Source organism: Lissotriton helveticus, chromosome 4_1 (assembly GCF_964261635.1).
Source record: "Lissotriton helveticus chromosome 4_1, aLisHel1.1, whole genome shotgun sequence".
NCBI classification, from domain to species: domain Eukaryota; kingdom Metazoa; phylum Chordata; class Amphibia; order Caudata; family Salamandridae; genus Lissotriton; species Lissotriton helveticus.
The window spans coordinates 656,868,077-656,894,852 of record NC_136063.1 but is presented as its reverse complement, the minus strand read 5'-3'; the positions used below and the strand labels follow the sequence as shown (position 1 = coordinate 656,894,852).

The 26,776-nt window shown below is 41.6% G+C and overlaps 1 protein-coding gene across 1 annotated transcript in view; it reads left to right on the top strand.

Annotated features, from left to right (window-relative positions):
• RP1 (RP1 axonemal microtubule associated) overlaps positions 1-26,776 on the top strand; it is a 1,491,030-nt gene that overhangs the window by 941,538 nt on the left and 522,716 nt on the right. The window contains exon 26 of the mRNA XM_078686181.1: positions 2,704-2,867. Within this exon, the coding sequence (XP_078542307.1) occupies positions 2,704-2,867 (164 nt within the window). The remainder of the gene's footprint in view (positions 1-2,703; positions 2,868-26,776) is intronic.

Here is a 26,776-nt window from a genome sequence, read left to right as displayed (position 1 = left end):
GCGCTACACGTGTTTGCGCTGTGCTATGTGCAATTCGCGTAGTGCGAAGTAGCGCAAACTTCACAAACTACGCGAGCGTAGCGTAGTGCTTTGCCCAGGCTTAGTTTTCAGCTCTGCTCCTAGAGTTTATTAATTTTGTTGAAAGAGTTTAACCTTTATTGATACATGTGAATTATGTCTTACACTTAGCTCTATCAATTGTGCTGGTTTCTCTACTAAATGTTTAATATTGTTGACTGGACACACTAATAATTTTACTCTTGAAAGATAGCATACATCAATATGTTTTGACAAACCTGTCATCAACAACCGTCTATTACGTTTATTTAGTGGTACATTTGGTCGCCCTCTTGTTGATCCTCATTGGGCTCATTTTATTGTGGACACTCTGTTTGCACAGTGAATGCCAGGTCACATCACAAATTCTTTACACTCTGCCAGATGTTGCAATCTAGTGCAGCGCAAAGGTGTTTGACTCGAGGATTTAAAGATATTCAAGCTCAACAATAGGCATGAGGTAGTATTCATCCTGTGAATCCTTGCAACTATATGGCAATTCTGAGATGAAACATGTGAGAGATTTAATCTCTCTATCTCTCAATCTACAAATCGCAAAGTAGAGGGCCGGGCTCTGCCCATAGGTCTGTATTGTCTTCTAAATGCAGTTCACTTAACGCAGGCTCTCCTACCAAACAATCTGGATCGCTCTGCAATGAACGCCATCTTTCACTGGGGTGATAGTATAGCTGACAAACATTCTTAGCATCCATAATTATTCGCTGAACTTGAATGTGAACACAGAGTGTTGATAACTAGAGTGGGTTATTTTTATTGGCTTTCTATTGAAATAGTCATACAAACCCTAGTTATCATTTAAATCAGTAAATAATGAGTTTGATGACCTAGGGCCTGATTTAGATCTTGGCGGATGGGATACTCCATCACGAACATGGTAGATATCATGTCTGCTGTATTACAAGTATTGGATATAATGAACTTGTAATACGGAGGACAAGATATCCATGATGTTTATGACAAGGTATCCCATCCACCAAGATTTATAACAGGACATTAGCAAGTGGTACAACTCATATATATTTAACCTAGAGTATTTGGTGATCTTTTCTGTTTTAGGTTGCAGTCTCACTCCCTTGGCCCTTTGTATCCCAGATGTTGCCACACAAGAAGATCCGGTCTCTCTTGATTGTTCCATGGGTCACTGTGACTTGTCTCTCTGACTTGGGCCCTCTTGCCTTCTTCCAGTGATTTGCATAGTCCAGCGTTAGCTAACATCTCAGGGTCTAGTCCTGGCATCCAAGAAAAGGGGAAGTGGTTAACTGCATCTTTTTGTGGTGTTTTCCTTGTTTGGGCCAATTGGGGCCTTATTCCCCCATCCCAACTTCTCTGACCTGTATCCAATCCTCCTCCTCTCTGTCTCACAATCTTCTTCTTAAATCTAACTTTTATTAGCTTCTACAGGACTGACATTTTCGCCTCCTCCCTCAGTCCCCAAACAACACTCAATCCTTTTGCTGCACCTTTCTGAATGCATTAATCTATATACTCATTACTGTGACATTGAGGACTACTACTGTGGAGTCCTTGGTTGATTTTTGGGTTGCACCATCTCTACATTGTGGTGAACCTCATATGCTCACTACTGTGGTGTCTATGGTGATTCCTGGATTCCTTAACCTCCACTTCTGGGTGGATTTTATTGACCCACTACTGTAGTGGGTTAGTCTTAGCTTGTGCCCTCTCTGCTTCTGGGTAGATCTCTAAGACCAACCCATCTACTGGTATTCTTCAGATGCAGAGCTGCTGTTACTGGATAGACTCACCCCTGTTCTTTCTCACAGCAATGTACCCTAATGCCAAAAGATAGAAACTAGATGGGGAAATTATGGCATAAACAGGGAAATGTGTCTCCTTCCTGCACACATCTCTTTGCAATACCTCATACTTTACTGTAGCTGTAAGTTCAAAGCAGACCTTCAAGTCTCACACACAGCATGAAAATGCTTCCTACACAGACCGCACCAAAAAACACAACACTCCACCAACCAAACATACAAAATCAGTAGGTACTGAAGCACTTTACAAATACAATTCAATTACTAAAAGGCCAGTACATTATTTGTACAAAGCATGCAATGCCAAAAAGTGGTACTACATGTAACACACATGGGGAAAGGGAAGCTGCCCTCACTTGCCCATCTTTCACTGTAGGAATGCATACTGAGTGACAAGGACTATTTATAACCTTTCACGCTTCACGACCACACGAGGTGACAGAAAACACTAATACAAGTCATTGTAAAGGGACGCTGAGCTCACTTTTTTCATGCCTTTTGTGGATTCCTAAAGGCGTCCCTACATTTGTGACTCGCAATGTCTCTTTAATTCATTGTGATTTTGGGTTTCACCCTCACAAAGCTTGCCACTTTTCCTTGCACAGGTTTAGCAAGGGTGAAAATCCTTTCTTACTCATCGTGGTGGCTCTCTAGGTCCTTAAGTAGTCTGAAGCTATTTACTGTGGGGTTGCAGAATTTGCGGATTACAGAATTTGTGGACTATCACACAGATATGGAGAGAAAACAGTGATAATGTGAAAATTAAGGTTGCACAGGTTTGTCAGGCACTGTGAAATGCTTTTTTCAGGTAACGGCAGCAGACAATGGTAATGTTGTTTTCTCTTTACAGCTGGAGAATGGAAGGTTACCGTGGTAACTGGCAATTTGGAAAACAGTGGGACAGATGCAACAGTGTTTTTCTATGCCTACGGAAAAAAGCAGGACTCCGGTGCAATTATTTTGGGGTCCGGGAAAGATACATTATTTAACCCCAACAGCACAGACACATTTAAGGTAATGTAATTTGGGCAAAATGTGTTAGTTGTGTGGTTCACCAACATGTTTTTCTAGACACACATGTCTCTAAACAATTGTTAACAAGAGGCCAAATTCACAAAAATAAACACAAAAGAGCATTCGGAGACTTACAGATGCCTACCCACATACTTCTATATTTTTTCCTCAAATCACACACATTCCCAGCAGTATGCCTGGAAAGCTGTATTAGCTGTAGGTTTCCAAGCGTATTCATGACAGTGAAATGTATCATTTCCTGCGGACTCTTATTTCCCCTGTACGGAAAATAACATACCGTTGATTTGACCTCGGGGATGTGGGGGGGGGGTATTAGAGAGCCCTTTGAGCGAAGGCAATTTATTTCTTTTTTTCCTCTGTTTAGAAAGCCTTTCTTCTACAGCCCAACCAAATCTGAAGGTGATCCGTTTCACTTCTGATCCTGGAAGCAGAGTTACTTGTGACCATTTCTTTAGTGATAATTTGTCGGATGAGAGTTTGTAAATACCCACAGACTATTTTCTTCCGTATATGTTACATTAAATAGGACAGCTAAATACCTACATGCCACACAGTACGGTGGTGGTCTGCAGTGCCAGAACACATAGGGCCCGATGTAGGTCGGTCGGTAACGGCCGAAAATCGGTATTTTCGGCCGTTACCGACTGGTATTTAGTAAATGGTATGTAGGGCCACATATTTTACAGAATCGGTAAATTTACCGATCGGTAAATTTACCGATTCTGTAAAATACCGAATCGGTATTTATACCTATTCGGTAATTTTGATATGTAGGTGGGACTCTTCTGAGTCCCACAACCCTTACCGAATCTGTATTTTACCATCAAATATATTTGATGGTAAAATACCGATTCCGGTGTGCATGCACATGTGTGCATGCACACCTGTGTCATATGACAGGCAGACCTGCCCTTAGGGCAGGTATGCCTGCCACATGGCACCCCGGCCCTTTTTTGGGGGTGCTAGAGGGTGTCAAAGTGACACCCCCTGCACCCTTGTCAAAATCTGTATTTACCGATTCGGTAAATACCGACCGGTAATGCCCCATTCATTCCTATGGGCTTCAAAGCCCATAGGAATGAATGGGGCATTACCGGTCGGTATTTACCGAATCCGTAAATACAGATATTTACCGATTCGGTAAAAGGAACATCTGGATGTTCCTACATATCCACCCCTTAGATTTACCGATTTTTAATTACCGAATCGGTAAAATTCGGTAATTAAAAATCGGTAAATCTATTTTACCTACATCGGGGCCATAGTGAGTTTCTACTTTCATGTGAGATTTTAAATTTCATGTCAATTTTATAAAGGATAGATATAGCAAACAATTATATTTCTGGATCTGAGACTGAGATTAAAGCACATTCTTAGGTAAGATCTTTGTTCTAGAACAGTATATATCTGGCTATTTTCCCTTTGATCGTGTTGTCACGTATTTCTCCACAGCAGAGCCACAGGGCATTTCTGTGTGCCAAGTTTTATTATAGTCTCACCCTTGCTGCAGCAACCACTTTCATCCACACCTGAAAGTATATCATCTAGAGCCTAAATGGTGCACATAGTGCTGATTCTGTTTCTTTTGTGCTGCCCACTTTTGAATCAAGGGAGTCCAGCCAAATAACTAATCAATTTAGTCCACTTTTCTGATCCACAGCTCTATATAATGAACAAGAGAATTTGTTTCACAAAAACATATTAGAATTTTATTTCTTAAATCTGTAGTCTCTGGCAAACTTAGTCCAAGAGAGTTCATGGATAACTTATCAAGTATAAGTTACAGCAGGGCTTTTCTTTACAAAGGATTCCACCCAGGTGACCTGTAATTAGGGCTCCCGGTTTTATGGTATTTTTGTTTTTTAACATTCCTGTCTGTATTTATCCCTAATTATTTTTTCGGCACCTTACTATGATTTATCCATATTTTCTTTATGGTTTGCAAATAAGTGGATGCAAAATTGGTACAGTTTCACATATATTTAACTGATAAACATGCACTCATACTTTAAAGCTTTTTGCGTTTTAGCAAATTCAGCAGCCAAACATAGCAAAATACTACACAGACAGGGAAAAAAATCGCAATTTACTACGAATATATTTTAACATATGCCTGTATTTAAAGATACCTTAACCTGTTTTTTTAACTCTCCATGCTATCTATCTGCTCATCTGTTGTCTTGGAATTCACAAAATACACAGTTGAAAAGAACTTATCAGAAGCACAGTTTTCAGTGTTTTTCTGCTTTCAAAAATAAAAGCAGACAGGAAATATATTTATTTCTGTCTGTATTTATCTGTAAAAATCAGTAAAAACGGAAAACTGTGAGCCTCACCTGTAATGCATCATGGTATCCTGACCTTTGACACTTCATGTTACACCGAATACTTCAGGGAGAAGTGTGGCTCAATGGTTAGAGCAGCAGACCCTGATGCAGAGGTCTAGCCCGGGACCAGGGTTCAATTCCCTGCCTCGGTGGGTCTTGGGCTCAAAATTCCACAGACCTGATAATTCTCACCTCGGTGCCTATTCCAATCATGGAGTCCCACTCTGCAACTCTGGGCAATAGCTTGCTTAATCTCCACAACAGCCCCCACAACTCTAAGGGTGCCTGGCCTCCACCTTGGGGGTACCCAGGAGTGGACACAGGGAAAGCCAGGATGGGTTCCACAGCAGTGTTCATACAAGCGCCTTGAGACCCTTGCGGGTGAGTAGTGTGCTGTACAAGTATCAATTTACAATTTACATCTAGCTCATCAGCCACACATCTTACAAATAGTGTCTTTCTCACCACCACTGGCTCTAGAATATTGAGAGCAAAACCACTCACACAAATGCCTGTCATACAACAGATAGTCGAGAAGGATTACAGATCAACCATGAGAGTCATAACACAGTTTTACAGATAATAAAGTGCATCTTAAATGCTGTACCTTCTTCAATAACACTAATACACAACGTGAAGCAACAATGTTCCCTGCTAAGCAAGTTACTCACAGTGAGTACTAATGCTGTTAGCTTACATGGACAACAGTAGAAGATGACTCAAATAAACCTATACAGCCCAAACGTACACACAGTTGCTATGCATTGTATAAGATCAGCTAGCATTACCCTACATACTAATTGCTCGTATGGAGAGAATTTTACAGATCACGTCCAACAGGCCATCCAGCTCTGTTTAAGATGATATAGATCACACTATACAGCAGTCAAAACCAGCACAAGGTTAACAATGTCTGTGTTTCCCAATAGATCCCCTAGCCACATGACTATTGGTAATGTCTCCAGTGGACATTGTACCAGAAAATGTGCTTCTTCAACCAGATTGGTAAAATGAAAATAGAACTTGTCCCTATTGGTAGATTGGCTAGAGAAGGTTTGATCTCATCCAGGAAGGTCTCAAATTCGGGGGTGTTTGTTTGCCTTAGGATTACATAGGCAAAGACCCGTTAGGGGGTTTTGTGCTCAAAGTACTCTGTAGATAAGTCTTCAAAAAAGTTTCAACTTTGGCTGCCACATCTACAGAAATGGATCCAGGAGAAGTCCATACATGCAGCATGCCTATCTGACTCACCATTTTCTGGATGTGTCTAACCCAGCCTAATCAGCTGCCCCTCAGTGAACCCTAAACATCAGTCTTTGATAGCTTAATTCGGAGGGTCCCTACACCCTGGCCCAATAAAGGAGCAGGCCTAAGTTTGGCTAGAAAAATGAGGGACAGTGGCTGTACTAGATGGTAGACCTTTTTTTATTTTTTTTATTTTTTTAAAGCATACTTTTATAGAGAATACAAAGTTATATTGTCATGCCCCTCAATTTCCGCACAATAAAGTGAGGCATTTTGACATTGTGTCCTATGCACTTGCATAGAAGGTGATGCCACCATCCCCCATGCTTTTTAGAAAAACACACATTTACACCTGTGCTTTGTGCCAAGAGGCTCGTTGGCCTCATAATGTGACCTGTAAAGTTTGATAAAATACTTATTCCTAGGTACCTAAAATCAATGTCTAGCTCCAGAGGAAAATTGTTCAAGAGGAAGACATTCTTAGAACTCTTGTTGGGTCTAAAAAGGCATCTACAGAGGTGTTAACTGCCAGACCTCTCAGTATACCAAACTCATTCAGTTTGTTGGAGGCTTCTATGTGCCTTCAAGAATAGGAATTATACTGAAAAAGCTACAGGGGCCACCCAAAGACCAAAGTGAACTAATAGTGACTAAAGGAGCATTATCTGAAAAGAGCAGAAATTAGATTTTGGAAGCACCTAGAAGTGGAGCATCATTTAAGCTGGTGCTTACAAACTCCACCACCAGAGTGATATACAGAGAGAGAAGCTGTGGAACATTTATACAGCCCTGACCCACTCCCTTATTGACCATAAATGGTCTAGTGTGTTATCCATATGGGCCTCAACGTACTGTGGGATACTTAAATACATTATTAACTAGGTCATCTTGTAAAGTAGGAGCCTACACAGAGAGGCTAACTATATTACACACTTAGACAGAGAGCAAACTGTTCATTAAAAACTAACACAAATGTGACTCAGTAGAGGACTAGTTCACACCAAGCTTGCCATGTATATTATGAGTTCACAAAGACAAACCCTTTTACTTAACGGGATCACGCTGATTAGTTTATAACAATAAATAGCCTTGGCAGACCAAAGGCTTTGACCCTGAAGGAGGTTTTTTTGGGATGAAAGGTTTAGTACAAAACAGCCCAAAGTTGGAGGGGAAAAAAGAACATAGGACCTAATTCATAAAAATTAGTACATTCGTATTTGTATTATCACTTCTCTTAATGGGTGCAGATTTATCATTTTTTAAAGCTGACAAGTATTGCCAGTAGCACCCTTGAAAAGTTGTGCCATTTTCATGTTTCAGGCATACTACTGGAAAAGGGCTGTGAGAGGGTAACACTTTATTTCCCAAAAGCAAATTTACACCCAGTACAATTCCTCATTGTGGAAAGGGAGCCCCGTGCAAATACACATTTATTTTTCATTTTAGTTTTCTCCAAAAACAAAAAATTTCCTCCCTTGAGAAACCCTTTCGCCCAGCAAGGTATGGGGGTTGGTCTGTTTCTATTCCCATTCTTGCAGGTGATTTACTTCAGTTCTTTACTGGAGCGAATTCCCCCCAACAACATTTAAGATGGAAATGGTTATAGGAACCTGTGAATACCCACAAACTCACGAGGATGATGGCTTTCACAAGTTAATGCAAAGAATACCTTAATCTACACACTCTCCAACCCTTGCATGGGTTTAACTTCATAATTGCTCATAGTTATGATCTACAATTACATAGTATTAAATTAATTCAAATATACTATGTATCTGTTGTGAATATGTGACAGTAAATGTAGGCAATTTCGAGCATAAGACTATTCTGGATGAACATGGCTTTATAAATCAGCCTCCTAGTGTCCAAACACAGTACATTCTAAATATATTACAAGAAAATAAACTAAGTAAAATAAGTGGGATCAAAAACAAGAAGTCAGTCTGTAGCATCATAGCCTTAGAATATAGGTCATTGTTAGAGCCTGAAAAAGGCAGTATTGATTGTAGAAGGTGTGTTGAAAACAAGCAAGTATGTTGGTAGAGGGCTCTCTGTGGCTAGGATCTGTCCCTGAGATGGTAGGAAATAGGATTTTGATTACTAGTGCTGGAAATAGGATCTGATGGGCAAAGTTCCCTTAAAAATCAGTTGTTAACCTGTGTTGAGCTTTCCCGGATCAAGGTGGTACTGAGTGGGTCACATGAAAGTTTGCTGTTTGCTGGACTGCCTCTGTGGTTCTTTTCAATCATCTTCTACATTCTGCAAAGGGATCTGCCACACTAAGAAATCTCAGGAAGTTCTTACTGGATTTTAATCTGAAGGGGGGCTAGGTGCATGGAGCTTACCCTGTTACTACTTTGTTTTGTTGTGAAATGGAAAATATCACTGCCTTGATCCACCGCAAGGTCTTGAACTGCAACAAGTTGGTGGGCTGTCCAAAGGATGTTACTGCTGTTCTTAGCCCAAGATGTAGTAGAGGAATTTCCGATTATCTCGGTTCCTGTTTGAAGCATATGCAAATGAAGTGAACGCGAGTGGACGATGCATCACAAAACATTTGGTCCCTTGTTTTTCATCAAACCCTTTGCTTCCTGCTGTTTTTTGTCCCTACGTTTTGGCTTTTAGCATTTGGAACTTCTACTGGATTCTACTCCTGGATTTATGCTTCACTCATTTCTTCTCCTTGATGCTAGGAGGAGCTTGGTTCCTGCTCACTTCAGTGTTTATCTTCATTCGAGAGCTAGAAGATTGCCAACACGATTGTTAATCTTTTGTGTTTATTCCACCGACTTAATAATTAGAAAAAGAGCACGCCCCTGTAAATTCAGATCAAATTTGGGCTTATATCAGAAAATAGAAAAAATGTTCTTCCAGGGATAAACATCATCTTTCTTTGGTCTCAATAAAATCCTTTGTCATTATTGAAGTAATATTTTACATAATTGTATTCACATTCACAAATATAAGCATGCCACGTTTATTTGTCCAAATGTGGAAAACAGTAAGAATGTGTAGATGAGTAAAACATACATTCCAAATAGCAAAGAGAAAATCTAGTCAGCATGAGAGCATCAAGCTAAAGCCTACTCTACATATATTTAAAAACTGCAAACAGGGCAAGCATTCTTGGGATCCGTGTAGAATGTCTACATTACCCAAGCTGCGGATTTGGGGGTCAGTTACCCTAGTGAAGTGAGGCAGGTTGTAGAAAGATGGTCTTCAACTGCCTGGGATTAGGGAAGGTTGGTGTGGGACAGGCAGCAACTGCTTTATCTGGTTTGTGACTAAGAATTTTCTGACTGAATATTTCCTGGGAGTTCTTCAACAGTACTTAACTCGAAGATGCAACATACAGGTTGCTTTTTTTGTCCAGAAAACAGATAGCATAGAGAGTCTTCCCTGAATACTGAGCCTTGTGCGGCCATTGACACAGGTTCTGCTGGAGATGTTGGTGAAAACTCAGACAACAACTCAGGGAACTGAGGGGTAAGATGGATAGGTTTTTGTACATCACTGTTAATGTGTGAAACCTTCTACCTCCATATAAATGGCTGTACACTAGTGCAGGGAAGATCTTGCAACTATCATTCACATGAACACTGAAATGGCCCTAGAGCCCATCAAAACTGTTAGAAAAATAAAAAAAGAGAAGGTTTTGTTTAATGATCAGAAAAATCGAATTTCCCCTGATGCAAGCAGAGCAAGTGAAAGGAGAGTAGAAAGAGTTGGAGCCTGTGTGCAGAGCTCTTTTGAACTTGAGAGGAAAGTTGGGATTTTGTTCTCTAGCAAGTTAGACATTAAGCATAGCAAGCAGTATCTACTCTAGAGCTCAGATCAGCAAGTCCACGCTTGCTTCAGCGGTGGAGTTTAAGTTTAAGTTTAAGTTTAAAATATTTATCAAGCGCAACATACACCTGGGTGGTTTCTTGGCGCTAAGATAGCAGGCAGCCAGCTGGGCAAAATCAGTCGCTAAGACATAGACTGAAAAGGCAAGCAGAGCTTAAGAAAGAAGAGCCTGAGTGAATAAAAAATTCTTCAAAGCTTTGCGGAAGCTGGAATACTGGGTGAGGGACCTAAGGTGGAAGGGGAGAGAATTCCAGAACATGGGGGCAAGAGTGGAGAATTTCGAGCCGCCCTGTTTTTTTTTCCGGTAGCGAGGGACTGCTAAAAGAAGTTGTGCCGAGGAGCGGAGGTCTCTGCCAGGGACATAAGCTTTGATGGCTGAAGATATGAACAGAGGGGCCAGGCCGGTCCTGGCCTGAAACGCCATGCAGCCTAATTTGAACAAGGCGCGTTCCCGCACGGGGAGCCAGTGGAGGGTCTTCAGGAGGGGAGAGGTATGATGGAATTTGGGGAGACCGAAGGTAAGGCGGGCCGCCTGGTTCTGCACCAGTTGCAGTTTACGCAGGCTGTACTGAGGGATGCCATTGAACAGGATGTTCCCGTAGTCCAGGCGGGACAGGACCAGTGCGGACATAATTAGTTTAAGTGCAGAGAAAGAAAAGAAGCGAGAGATAGAGCGGATAGTGCAGAGAGTAAGAAAGCAGGAAGAAACCACCGAACCAATCTGGGAGTGCATAGTGAGTTTGTCATTTAGCTTGATGCCAAGAGTCTTAACAGAGGGAACTGGGGTAGGAGGAGAACCAAAGGAGGGGGGCCAAAATAGAGAATTCCAGGGACTGGAGCAACCACCCGTCACCACAAGTTCCGTCTTATCGGGATTGAGCTTCAGGTGGTTGAAGTTCATCCAGTCCCTGATGAAAGATAGAATAGATTGGAAGTTAGAAATGGAGTCAGGGGAAGAGGACAGGTTAAAGATGAGCTGGAGGTCATCGGCATAGTTATATACCGTGACCTCCAGCTGCTGTAGGGCAAAGATAAGAGGCGAGATATAAAGATTGAACAGTAAAGGAGAGAGAGAAGAACCCTGGGGAACACCGCACTGGACCTGGCAGGGGGAAGCTGAAAACTCCCCAAGATGAACCGCCTGGGTCCGGTCCCTCAGAAAGGACGAGAGCCAAATAAGGGCTGAGCCTCCTATGCCCGCCGCCCTGACACGGGAAAGCAAGATGGAATGATCCACCGTGTCAAAAGCGGCGGACAGATCAAGGAGGACCAGCGCCTGAGATTTGCCTACGTCCATACCCTCTCTGAGGGTGTCTAGTACTGACACCACCACTGACTCTCTCGAGTGCTTGGGCCGAAACCCAGCCTGACACGGAGCCAGCCTCCCATTCTCCTTGACAAAGGAGCTGAGCGCAGATGTAACATGTCGCTCAAGCACCTTCGCCAGAAAGGGTAGAAGGGAAATGTGGCGATAATTGGCCATCACGGAGGGGTCGGCTCCTGGCTTTTTTAAGATGGGGACGATGGAAGCGGAATTTAGTGATGGAGTGATGAAGGAGCTTCTGATACAGCAGTTTTTGGTGGAGTGGGCACCTAGTTGCTGAATAATTAGCAGTTATGTGTGTTTCCTTTTTGAGTGAGAAGTGGCTGTCTCTGCTTTGGCTGGTGGCAGAGGCATACGGAGATTCTGGTGTCAGTGATATACTCGTACAGTATTACTTATGTGAGTGCTCCGCCGATGAATTGAGCTAAATCACTTTGTTAGTGTTTTTTTAATTTATAATTCCTTATTGTCTCAAGGTGGCTAGGGATTACTCTGCTGGTTGAGCACTGATCCTAATCATAAAATGCAATAACAGTTTATTTATAATGAATAAAATGGAACCTAGGGGCTTATTTACAAGCCCTTGCACTTGTTGATACATCACTTTTTACCTGCCACTCCATATTTTCAAGGACACGTAAAGCCATCCTGTGTGGTTTTTCGTGTCCTTGTAACTATGGCCCCTGTACACGCAACACTTTCTGTGAAAGGGGCGTGCCTTGGGTGTTGCTGTAGGTGTTCTCATGCAACACCTATGTCTTCTGCCCCATTCCAGATTTACGAGAGATCGAAAACCTGGAAATGCATCAGAATGCTACCTTTCCCCAAGGGAGGCGTAGGGAGGTGCAACAAGGAGAAATGTTTTAATTTCTACTTGGTTTTTTTTTCCTCTTTCTATGCGTGATGCATTCTGCAGTACACATAGGAAGAGGAAATCACCTCTTGTGATTGCTTTTGTGCAGGCAGGTGTCCCTCCCTGCACAAAAATAATCATCCGCTTGACGCAGGCACCCTTGCACCATGATGCAAGGATGCCTACGTCTGTGTATTGATGCTAGTTGGACGCCAGCGCAGGGGAGAGCAAAGAGATCCGTTATAATGTTGTAGACATGACACATCCCTTTGCTTTGAATTTAACGCACCGTGGCGCAGTCAAATGGCTTGTACCACCGCGCTGCGTTAATTCTTTGTAAATAAGGCCCCTAGGATTTAGTAGACGAAACCTTCACATTGGACTCAAGTGAGTGCCTGCCTAATCGCACCATAAAGATTAAGGATGTTTTACATTTGAAAATATCAAAGGATAAATCATTCATTACATAGTAGTGGTTTCAAAGGTGTCTAACAAGAAATAAGGGCTACAATTGTAAGATGCACTGGCAAAGTTAGTAGCTTTTGGTTTACTTTGCTAATGCATGATAGCACAACACTAGCACATTATAGTCAAGCAAATGTAAGAAACAATGCTATTCTATTTTGAAGGCTACCTAGCACTAATTACCATCCTTTTTTGTATGTGTGTGAAATCCGATTGCAAGGGAGCCTTCATTATACTCATCTTTCATTTCTATGAATGAAACAAAACTATAAGAAAGGGGCACTTGTCACCTCATTTCACATAGAAACTAAATCAGGACTATATTAAAACAAGGGAGACTTAAATAGAAGCTGGCTTTCATTTCTATAAAAAAAATGGAGATGGGGTGGCAAGAGAGACATCGACATAGTAATGCTTTGTTTCTATGGGATAGAAAGGAACAAAGGAATATAATAAATGCTCCCATGCCATCCACTTAAAAAACATTCCACTACGAGCGTCAATAAACACATCAGATTAAAGGAGTTAGGAAGAGTTGGGAGGGAGCAACAAAAGGTAGGGGTGTACAAGAGGAATGGGGAACTGACAGAGTGTAAACAGAGAGGTGTGGTAGGAGACAGAGAAAGGTGGGAAGAATATGAAGCTGATACAAACAGGGAAGTGTGGGAGGCAGCAATGAAGAGTAAGCACATCAGGAAAAAGTGGAAGGGGTAAACATTCAATGTACGAACAAAGCAAAACCAAAGGGGATGAAGGACGGAGTGTTGAACAATGCAACAATGAGGTGGCGAAGTGAGCTAAAGAATGATGATGGATTAAACCCAGATCAGTTGACTGGGGGTGAGTGCTTGCATTGTTTAACACTCCGTCCATCATCCCCTTTGGTTTTTCTTTGTTCGCCGTAAGTTGGCGGGGTATACCCAGATGTGGGTCCCTTGCTCACTTTGCCACTGGATTCAAGCTAGCCTGGATGATGACGGCTGATTAGCCAGAAACCAGTCTCAGGATGCTTGTTTCCGGTCCAGGGAAGACATGGCTTGGCAGTTCGGGCTGGACTGTTCACATGAGGCACAGGGTCAGACTGATTTGCATATGGCCATCTATGAACTGGGGTGGCAGAGTGAGCTAAAGAATGATGATGGATTAAACCCAGATCAGTTGACTGGGTGTGAGTGTTTGCATTGTTCAACACTCCGTCCACCATCCCCTTTGGTTTTGCTTTGTTCGCCCTAAGTTGGCAGGGTATGCCCGACATGGGTTCCTTGCTTACTTTGCCACTGGATTCAAGCTAGCCTGCCTGATGACGGCGGATTAGCCAGAAACCGGTCCCAGGATTCTTGTTTCCGGTCCAGGGAAGAGATGGCTTGGCAGTTCGAGCTGGACTGTTCCCACTAGGCACAGGGGCAGACTTATTTGCATATGACCATGTCTGAACTGGGGTGGCGGAGTGAGCTAAAGAATAATGATGGATTAAACCCAGATCAGTTGACTGGGGGTCAGTGCTTGCATTGTTCAACACTCCGTCCATCATCCCCTTTGGTTTGACATCTTTTAATCTAAGGGCAAAGTTATAGGAAAGCAAAACAAAAATGAAGAGGTGTGCAACGGACTTGCAGCTACAGTTTACCAAAACTAGTACGCACTCTTCTTCAGTGTCTATTCAGACTTTCGGTACTGTCCGATTCACTTAGTAAAGTGCGGAAAGGTGTGAACTGGATTTTGCGCTGTGAGTCATCAAAACTCAGTGTGAAACACAGTGCAGAATCCAGGGCTCAGCTTTCTGGTAAATACTTTTCAATCTCATCACAGATTGGGGTGGAGGCACTGAACCAACCATACTCTGTGACGAGGTGGGGAAAGGTGAGGTGCCTATCTCCATTCCTTGATTGGCGTAAATCCACTGGTGCTGCAGGGCTTCAGCCTGAAGCACATGGGACTAGCTTTAACAAAACATTACCAAGGGGCCGAACTTATCTAAGTAGGCTATTGCTTTGCTGGGCTGATAAAAGCACAGACTTTGGGGCTATCAGATCATCAGCTCTGCAATTAATTGCGGCCTGAAGGCAAACGCTGTCACTGGCCATTAAGCAGGTGTGGTTTCAAGATTAAACAATCGTCTTCACTCCCTTGGAGTGACTGGGAAAGAGAGTGTATTTCTTTTTGTTATGGCCCATCACATTTATTCCAAGTTTAATGTAAAAGAAATTGGGGCGTATAATGGGGTAGAGCCCCAGAGCCCATGGAGAGGAACCACCCTTGGCCAGACTGGCTTAGTCTATGCCTCCCTCTTTAACGCTGGTAAAGGTGAGTAGGCCCTCCTCTTAGCAAGCCAAACCTTCTCCCAAACCTGACTAGCCTTAACTCTATTTCTGCACATCCAATCTGTCATAGACAAACAGAAAGATCCAGCAACAGGAACTAGAAATGCGATAAAGACCTGAACTTAGACACATTTTATGCTTTTAGGGATTTTTCGCTCTGATTCTACTTTAAAATTACTTTAGTTAAGGCATTTTACTGTACCCCATGGTACTATTAACACAGTGTTGTTTCTTGCCTCCCTTACTTTATTAAGGTGTGGAATTGTCCGCTACATCACATATGTGATGGTGTGGTGTGTGTGCAGAGAGTCTGACTCACAAAGTACAAAATAGTATCTGCATTTGCATCCTTCCATCTACTTGCTGACTATCTGTGTTAAGGAGGGCAATTCCCAGAGTATTATTAGGTGTAGAACAAGAAATTAATATGGGATTCAGAGACAGAATAGCAATTCTGACTTCTGTATCCTTTGTGGTTATAGTGCGCAAAGATCTGGGTGTCAGGCTTGTAGATGAAAAGGTGTTTGCTTTCAAAAGAAATATTGCGCTTCATATCAGTGATTCATATCATAGAAATTTCTGTGGGTTTGTCACTTTTCCTGGGGTGTGTGATGTAACATGATCTAGTATGTTACATGTGAATGAAGCGTGACTTGCCATACTGCTTTGTAAAGACATACTTGTAAATGTTAATTGTGTCTTGGGTGGCTCTCTGTCAAGAACCTATACCATAGTATTAGAATGTGCATAGCTGCTTTGTTCCAGCTGACAGCAACTGACACAATTTGTTTTTGAGTCTGCTTTGGTCTGTCATCATGTGTTCTGAGTTGTTAATAATGTTTTGAGTTAAGCAATATCTCTGTAGACATGACAGATTTGTGAGGTATTATGGAATTCACTTTTCTTGAAACCTTCTCCTGTCTGCCCTGCTTATTTCTTCCTGATATCTTATATAAGCCTTCAATATTGGTGCCCACTGGATTGGAATTCCCATGTGTTTGATGTGGAGGATAGAAGTGCTGGGGCGTCAGAGACTGTGAATTATTCTCTGCGTGTGGTACTGCAGACTATCTATTGTGATTCTCTGTTCTTCTTATTCAACTACCAACTGTACCCAATTGCTTGCTGTGTTGCTTTTCACTGGTCCTTGCTTTTCTGTTTTACCCAAAATAAATAAAAGCTTTAAGCATTTAATACTGTTTTTTGTCAGCCATTTTGGGCAATATGGAGTTGGATTATGTAGTAGTCACGTTGTAGTATGATTTACATTTGTTTGTTTTTGAAACCTAGGTAGGTGCATGTGTGTTGGGAGCCTGAGTGTGGGGTGGTATTTCTTTTGTGCTCAGTAAGAGTGATCATCTGCATGCCTATTGAGGTGATGCACATGAACGCATCTTTGCAGAACTAAACCTAATATTTCAGTTGGCGATGGCTGTGTGCTTGACACCTGTGTGCTTAGTTTGATGTTTGCTAATCTTACCTGTGTTTCTCAATGCTTTTCACGTGGGTTTTGTAGATGACCTATACTGTGAAAAAATAAATGTCCCTATAAATATTTTATTTCTGTTGATCACTGTTCATTTTGGAAAAAGAGATAAGAAGGATACACATGTTCTCTGTTTTGTTGTTTAAACTGCAGCTGTAATTGTGCTGTATTGATTTCTTTTCATTTTAGCTGCTGCTTTGGCAGTAGGCACTGTGACCTCAGAACTGTAATAATGTATTCCAGTTAAGCAGGTGTGTCATTTCGTTATTACAGGTGAATAGAGACGTCACAAATGGTCTGTAATAAGGATATTAGAGATGCCTCACATTCCTCTTGTACATTACTCACCAGTACTCATAAGAAATTGAGCGTACATTGTTTTACTCATTCTTCCTTCATTGTGTATATAAACAATTTACTCACTCTTATTATGTTTTGCTGATATTCTGTGCCGCTTCTTTGTTTTTCTTTGGATGTGATATCATATGATTGTAATGGTATTGTTGTTTATGGCATTTATTTGTGGGTGCAGCGCCCGAACCTTTGCTTTTTTTTTTAAATGCTCCAAATAAAAACCGGCTGCAGTATTGTTGGGAAAGCAGGACTACCGAATACTTTTGCCTTTAAGAGTGTACATCGAGATTCTCTCTAATTGGATGGTCATTTGCCTTTATTTACTAATCATGTTCTTAAATGTATGATAAAATATTGGTCATTGACTTACCTCGAAGTGAGCTCTGAAAAGAAAGATTGACATAACATCAGCCAAGTAAATATTTAATTCATTGTTACATTGATTCTGTGCCAGGAGGAGGTAGATGGCTGTTTCTGGATTAATAGTGTGTGTGTGTTGCTTCTGATTTCCGCTCCCGGAGATGATTAGAGTCACGTGATTAGTTGCACCTCCCAGTGGACCCTGCCATGGCCCTTTTCTGTTATGTGTGTTACGGGCTTTTACTCGGGACTGTACTCGAAGTCAATCTTTCCTTAATGATATGCAGTGTTATTTAAAGAAACATACCTTTACGTCCTTTACAGCACGTGCATATGAGATCTAACACATGTAGATGAACTTGTTAACATGTAGTGGGTGGGCAGAAGTCATTATGTGACAAGCAACACCGCATCTCTCTTTAATGATAGGCAGACACTTTGTTGCTCAGCTGTGGCAATGGAGTGATCACCATGACGAATGAGAATCATAAAAAAGAGCTTTCATAAGGAGGAATGCTGTCTGGAAGATTAATGTATCTGCTCTGAGCAGCTTATCTTGCTGCTGACTGGGCAAAGCATACCCATGGTTTCATAGTTGCAGATGCACTAATTAGACCTGAACCAGAGCTGAAATACTAAGCATTGGTTGCATTTAACAGTTGTCGAACAATGAATGGCGCTGTGCATTGTATGCATCACTCAGTGGAGTGCCGTGTTAAGCTGAGCTACCAACAACATATTGCATTTTATTGTATTCTTATTGTATTTTTATAGTGCTTGTTACCACTGATGAATTATTCAAGCAATTTACAGTGGATACCCTGCAACTCTGGAGCTCAAAATTAGTGGTTGAACTATGTGTATTGGTTAATAGGGTTTAGGCGTAAACAATAATGAGTTCATGCAAATTTTTTGATGAAATTAATATGTATGCTAGAAGATATTAGCATACAGTTTGAAAGAAGGAAGAGGTTGTGATCTATAAGGTAAGGCATGAGGAATCTGCAGAAATACTATAATAGACACAAGGCAGACAGGTGTGTAACTTAAAGAAGCCCACATTCTGAGAGAATAAGGGATGGCAAGAATGGAAGGTGAGGAGAGGGGCATTCACTAGGAAGAAAGAAAAAATGGTAGTTTTAAGTCAAGGGGTTTAGCAATATAGTGGGAGCAGGCTTTTTGAGATGGCATGGAATCCGAGGATATAAAACTGTGGAAGCAAACAACATTAATTGCATCAGGCATAACATATTGTACTGTAACTATAGTATAGCGCTCACCACTTTTGAGGGAGGTGTTTAAATAGTATCTACGTGAGTGGCAGGCTGCACTGAGTTATACAAACAAATGTAGATTAACATCTCTTGGCAGTGAAAATGAAAATATAAAAGTACCAAAAGCACGTACTTGAATATGTAAGGGAAAGAATGCAAGTACAATGCATCACTGAAAACATAAGATGTGGGATTGAGTATGAGTATTGCCTAGTAAATGTTATCAAAAAGCCACAGAAAGAGATATTGGATATATTTAATCATTGCCATCTTCAAATACAATGGAATATCAGTACCAATAATTGTTTTCAGCATAACGCCATAACAAAATCAAAAAGTTCAACAAATAACAACGTCACAATACATTACTTATGGGCGTTTCTCAGTGCACTGGTTCTTGAAGTGCAAATGCTTTGGCAGAATAACCTAAAGAAGTTTAGACTTAGCTATACTAATCATGCCTTCCGTCAATCGACTGATTGATGACATAGTGCAAGTACTTTAGACCAACTGCTATGATACTGAAATATGAGAGGAGTATATTCTTTCAACCAATAAGATCAAATAGACCGTTACAAGGCAACTTATCTAGCCCACACCTAAGCGTTTCTTAGAGCATGAACCCTAGCCAACACAGTTAAAGTGCTTTGGTTAAATTGAAGGATAGTAACTTTTGGTCCAGCCACTAAAAAACGTTGCTATATACAAAATGTTGTCTCAAAGCAAGTGTCAGATTTTATATTTAAATAATTTGACAGGCGAGTACTTTTTGGGACTTTTTTTGGTTTCATCCTTCCTCTGTGCAAGGACCTAAACTTGCTTTTGATTGTCCAGATAGATAGATTGTGCATAACCTCTGAGGTGCTCAGTAGTTCTGGCATCTGATTTCTCTAAGGGTATTAGTCATGTGCCTAAATTACGGAGGGATCTTTCATCTGTGGCTCTGCTAAGGTCCTACAATGCTTCCCGATATACAACAGGGTCAGGGTTAGACCAAAAAATGGGTCCACTTATAAGTTGAGGTGAAAGGCTATTTGGTCTTCAATTTTAAAAATTCCCTCTTCCGTTTTTACTACTGACATTGGGATGCCTTGAAATTATTATTTTTGCATTTGACATTGATTTAGTATACGTCGTCTGAAGTTATTCTAAATTGTTTGCAGTGCAATCACTCTTTTGTACTCCCATATTTCATTTTTTTGACAAAATATCGAGTTCAAATGATCGGAACAAATAAATATCAGTAAAAATATATATTGTGATGTAATATTATCGTGGTATAGAATACCATTGTCAACAATATTGTTTTTCTTGGTAAGTAATATCGTTTTTAAGTGTACTGTTGTTTTTAATATCGTTTTCAGTAATATAGTTGTAAACAATATCTTATAAAAATTATTTTTTATGTGTTTTAATTGATATATGAAGTTTAGGTGCAAGTATTGTTGGTATAATTATAATATTTTATAAAATATTGTTTGTGATTTTAAGTGATTTCTTTTTTATGTTATTAGTAGTGGGTTGTTGGTTTTGTAGAGGAACATTGTGGGAAATAATTGAAATTAGAAATATGTTTAATTTAGTGTTTGTTTTTTATTGTTAAATAAATTTTTTATTTAATATGTAAATTGTTCAGTCATATTTTGAATTTAGAATTGGAACTTTAATTAATGTGTTTTAGTTTTATTATTAGTAATAGTAAGTTATGTTTTAGTAACAGGTTGTAAGGGTTATAGAGTAGGAAGTTAATTATGTTATAACAGATTAAAAATTATTGTTAATTAGTTAATTGATTGCTCATTATGTAACAAGTTTATTATCAATGTATTTAAGGTACACATTAGTTGTGGGTCGATAGGTTTGTAGGGCTATAGAAGAATGCCTCCCAAAACCTTGATGTTATAGATTTCCAGGGCAGTGGCGACCTGTCTAGAAAGTGTTTTCTTATGTATTTTGGTGATATTTGCCGTACGATGTATTAATTGCATTTTAGCGTTCTCAATTTGAGCAACCCAGTTGATTGTTGGGGTCAAGCAGAAGCCAAGATAATCATAAGGCATCATCTTGCTCCAACTTACTGTTACCATGTAGCACCGGTCATTTGGTGGGGTTCCATATCTATTAGCTGTGGCCATAAAATCACATCTACCAGAAAATAATCAATATGGCTCTCATACCTAGGTCTATTGTATGTAATTTTGCCAAAATGATCAGATGATATCCTGCCATTTGCAGCTCTTAAATCAAATTTAACAGTTAGGGCCAGTACCTGATCAGCTTTAGAGGGTGAGCGTACCTGAGGTGGAACAATTGGGGAATACCTCACTGACTATCACAATCTCCTACTAGTTCTGGATGGTTATCAATCTGGGTTCAAATGTCGAATTAAAGTTTCTGCCACCAGAAGGAAACCCCTCCCTATTTGTTCTGTAATTTCTGCCTCTAGAACATTAAGAACCACTGATTCAACTGGTCGAGGGCTCACTCTCTTATAAACATTAAAACCATACCCAATGGTAATGTAAGTGCCACTGGTATCACATCTGGCGAATGGATATGGATGCTCAATATTTGGCATTGTAAAGAAGTTTTAACCCTGATCCCAAGCCCTCCTGAAGGTCTATCGCTTCCACATGGGGTTGCATTTACATTCACAGACATAAACCTGCATATGTGGATGGGAGAAAAAGACCAGATCTCTTGAAAAAGACAAACATCATGGGAATCAATAAAGTTACCCCACTCCAAGTTAGGGTGCAGTTTTAGAATCCCAGAAACATTCCATGACAACAATTTTAATTGAAGTAAATTTGCTGGGTAAATAAAGAACAATCACCAACCACTGGCTCTCCAACCTGGGGGTGGGGGTGGATGGGATGGGAGACCAGTCTGCTCGCAAAGACTACACAAGCATCCATCAGACCCCAAACATGTGTCATCCAAACTAGTTTGCTATTTCCCATCTACGAAGGACTGGCTCACTAATTGAGAGTGGTCAAAGACTTTTTTTATGGCAGGAATAGTAAATCTTTTAGTGATCCAATCCCAATTATAAACTCGGTACAGGCAACGACGACATGGTCCTTTGACAGGAAGCTACTGCTGGATGTAGCATATTGTCAACATATTTCAAAATGGATCATAGAATATTTTGAGAGAAACAGGGGGACTGCCTCAGAACTGATACTTTGGGATATGTTTAAAGCGTCAGTAAGGGGCGAGACCCTGAGCTTTGCTTTGCACCGGCAGAAGAGAATAAGGGAAATGGTCAACAGCTGGATAGATCAGCTTAGAGAAGCTGAAGAAGCGCTTATACAGACAATCGGGGATCCACAGAAGAGTGGGGACTGTCAAACAAAGATAGCAATAGCTACAACTAAAGTTCATCAGCATTTTGGGGAAGAGCTAGCTATGAAATGTGGGCAATATAAGGCTGATGTATATGAATTTGGTGAGAACACCAGTAGATTGCTTTCTAAACTAATCCAGCAAAGAGCAGTGTCAAATAGGATATGTCGTATCAAAAATTCTGGGCGACAGATCCAGGACCTTCCGGATAAAGTCTTGTAAGTCTTTCATGGATTTTATCAGGGACTTTATACTACGGAGAAAGAGGGTGTAGACTGCGCAGGTGCAGACTTTTTGTCTGACTATCCAGAGGTTGGTCAGATCACTTTGGACCATAGGGAGATGTAGTCCGCCCCGATTACAGGTGAGGAGATAGAGATGGCCATAGCATCGCTGGCGGCAGGCAAGGCTGCGGGCCCGGATGCACCCCCACTTGAATTTTATCACACTTTTAGACAAGTCCTCCGGGGGGAATTGGAGTTGCTGTTCCTAAAAGCTCAGAGTGGCTATACTCCTGATTCATGGCACTATACTACTATAGTAGTTTTTAAAAAGAAGGACAAGCCGGAATTAAGCCCCTCTTCATATCGTCCCATATAGGCCTAACTTGGTTATTGTTAAAACGCCAATTATGTAAGCTGTAGGACTGATTGGTTAACAAGAAAAAGTTATGTCCCCTTCTTATTGGTTGAGGAGTCCCACAAATCGGTGGAGGCAAGATGGCGGCCGAACGCTCGGCCGAGTGAGCTGTCCACTCAACCCCTTCGGTGCTGACCTGTAAAGATGGCGAAGAGAGAGCTGCACTGACCTGTGTCAGAAAGTGAACATTATCTACGTTAACGCCTTGGTTCCTCATCCGATTCTGCTTATGCTCCTGAGACTCTGCGGAGTGCGGTGCGTGGAGCTGAGGACTCCGCTTCCTTGCTGGTTGGTGCTGCGGGCTCTCGGCTACTCCGTGATTCCAACTGGTCGCCCGAAGGAGCGGGCTGACAGTATGCCGCCGAAAACCGGGAGTAAGGGATTGAGAAGACGTGCAGCCACCTCAGCCTCAGCTTCTGAGGATACGACGAGGACAGCCATGGTGGCAGCTGGAGCGAGCGGCTTAGCGGGAGGTGACTCCGGGACAGTAGCCCACGACCAGGAGCAGAGAAGGGAATCATAGCAGAACAACAGAGGTGTTTGAAAGATGGAGCTACAACACGTGGTAAGCAGTCAGTACCAGCGATGTTTAAGGCTCAGACTGCTAAAAATAAAATATCCAGCAATACTTCTAATGTGACTGGTAATGCTGGTCGGTCACCCTCCTGTGAAAAATAAGGCTGTGATATCTGAAGCACAAAGGGAGAAGGTTATGAAAGCGCCCCAGAACCAGGCTGTTGGCACTAATGGTATTGAAGGAGGCGGTGGAATGATAGCGCCTTTACTCCCTGGGACTGCGGATCCGGTTCCAGGGGGTTCGAATACTGAAGTCTTGAAATACAGGACTGACCTAGTTCAGATAGTGGAAATGACAAATAGTCTTTTTGAAGAGCAAAATACAGTAGGAATACAGCAACCCCAGGGCATTCTGGGAGATGAAGTCCAAAGAAGGAGCAGCATGGGAAGGGACATGGAGGGTCTGGGCTCAGCCATGCAGGGAAACCTCCCTTTTCAGAGAGACACCAACAGCAGCGAAAATGACAGTAATTGCCTAGAGGAGGAATTTATCGAAACATTTTTTTTGCTCTCGGATCAGACTAACTCCTCAGAAGACGAGAGTCAGAGCAAGGACTGGGGAGGGGAAGGAAGTGATACTAGCAGCTTGCATTGGGGAGAAGATGCGGATAATACTTCGGCTATTCCTGGCACAATTAAAAAGTCCTCCACCCTCCCCTTGTCTGGTAGCAGGGCCGATGGGGTCGCTGGGAGTTTGACATGGGACTACTCCTTCTCCCCGGATTTAGGAGCAAATCAAGATATTGGAAAAAATGGTGAGCCCCTGGCAGAGACTGGTAGTTCAACGCAATGTATGGAAGAAAAGCACTAGCCACGATCTATCAAGTAATTATGGCTCATCGAGAGGAGACCAGGGCTGAGAGTGCTCGGACGCAAGGGGCCTGCAGAAAATTGCAAGCCTCAATCAAAAGAATTGCTAAATTCTGCGCGGACTCTGCAGCTAGAATTGGGGAGGCAGAAACTAGGATATCCCAATTGGAGGATGAACTTGCTACACAGAAGAAGAAGACTGAGTCTTTGCAATTGTTAAGGGATGATACCCTGATAAAGCTGACTGGTTTAGAGAACCGCGCAAGACGGGACAACCTGCGCATACTGGGCGTTCCCGAGAGGAAAGAAGGGTCCGATATTCGCCAATTTGTTATAGAGCTATTTGAAGAGGCTTTTCCGGACTTACCTCAGTGGGACTGGAAGATGCAAATTCAAAGGGCACATCACTTCCCCTTTAACCAAAGGAGAGCAGCCGGACATAGTGACAATCGCCCGCACGCTATCATGATCTCTCTAAATAATTTCCTGGCCCGGGAATCCTTGTACGATCTTGCTAGACCTGATCGTAAAAGATCTAGGAAGGGATGTGAATTTTTTGTCCGTCCAGACTTTTGCCAAAAGACGCTAGAGAAGCGCTTGCTTCTCCGACAGTTGATAACGGAATTTCAGTCTAAAGGGGCCCAGGCTTTTCTTATGAGTCCAGCCAAATTGCAGGTGGTCTTTCAGGGTCGGACACAGTATTTTCAGTCAGAAATTCAGGCCGAGGAATTCTTATTATCAATGACTGTGGCGTAAAAAAAGAGGAAAGGGAAAAATAATAATGTCTCTATTAGCGCAATTGAAGGAAACCCCAGTCATAGAATACAAAGTGGTAGTTTATTTTCTTCTTCTCTCCATCTCTTCATCTCTTTGGACCATCTTTATCAGGCTCTTTTTTTATAGTTATCACTTCTTTTTATTTTTTTTCCTCACTTTTCCTCATCCTTTATACACAAGTTTATTCTCTGGCTTCCTGAGTTCTCTACTCGCCAATGCATTTCTCTTACATAATCACACAGTTTAGGTTAAGGTCACATTGATAAGAGGGATGAGTTGGGTTAGCTCTACATCAGCAGGGACAGTAGGTCCCCATGCCTCATATGTTGGGGGGGTGGGAAGAGGGGAGGGGGGCTGAGGCTGGAGAGGGAGGGCTTTTTCTGGGAGGGTTTTAGGGGGGAAGGCAGGGGTGGGGGAGGGGGAGGGAGGGTAACACTCAAATATATGTTTTTGTGTGCAAATATGACAAATACAGCAATTATGTTAAGATTAAATTCCTTACTATTTTGTGTTTCGCTCTTGATGGGGAAGACTTCGGCCAAATTTTAGCTCAACTCAGGCTGCTGGTAGCAATCCCTCGATATGGCAGGGAATGTTAGGAACATTAGGATTGGTTCATTAAATTGCTGTGGCCTCAATGATAGGAAAAAGAGAGGGATACTGGCAAAACGTATCAGGCATATGAGGTTTGACGTAGTATGCCTGCAAGAGACCCACATCTGCTGGAATAACCGATTATGGTTAATGGAATTGGGACTGGACCTTGTTGCATGTATTCGACAAGCCACTAATACGTGTGTGACAGCTATAATTGCAAGGCAAGGGCTCTTAACATGTAAACGAGTGAAAGAAGATAGTCTAGGGAGGTGGGTAATAATTGAGGCTGGCATTAGTGGAACATTGTATACCATATGTTCCTTTTACGGTTCCAACTTAGATGATCCCACCAGCTTGGATTTTTTAAATACTGAGTTAGCTTTATGGTCACCACTGATAGTGTTTGATGGGGATTTTAATATACATTTGAATGGCTGGTTTAATCTCCAAAGCAATGATCCATATTTTGGACGTAAGACAAAAACTTTTAAGGCTATACAAGGTTTATGTCAGAAGCATGGGCTAATCGATATCTGGCAAAGTAAGCTTCAAGGAGAAGCTGGAAATACATTTTTCTCAGCTCCTCATAAAAAATGTGTGCATTTAGATTACTTTTTCTTCACTAATTCAATAGCAGGAAGGGTTACTTGTGAGCTTTTCCCTAGACTGATCTCAGACCACAATATTTTAGTGATCCAACTCCCAAATATAAACTCGGTACAGGCAACGACGACATGGTCCTTTGACATGAAGCTACTGTTGGATGTAGCATATTGTCAACATATCTCAAAATGGATCATAGAATTTTTTTTAGAGAAACAGGGGGACTGCCTCGGAACTGATAGTTTGGGATACGTTTAATGCATCAGTAAGGGGCGAGACCCTGGGCTTTGCTTTGCCCCGGCAGAAGAGAATAAGGGAAATAGTCAACAGCTGGATAGATCAGCTTAGAGAAGCTGAAGAAGAGCTTATACAGGCAATTGGGGATCCACAGAAGAGTGGGGACTGTCAAACAAAGATAGCATTAGCTAAAACTTAAGTTCATCAGCACTTTGGGGAAGAGCTAGCTATGAAATTTAAGCAATATTAGGCTGATGTATATGAATTTGGTGAGAACACCAGTAGATTACTTTCTAAACAAATCCAGCAAAGAGCAGTGTCAAGTAGGATATGTCATATCAAAAATTCAGGGGGACAGATCCAGGACCTTCCGGATAAGTCTTTCATGGATTTTATCAGGGACTTTATACTATGGAGAAAGAGGGTGTAGACTGCACAGGTGAGGA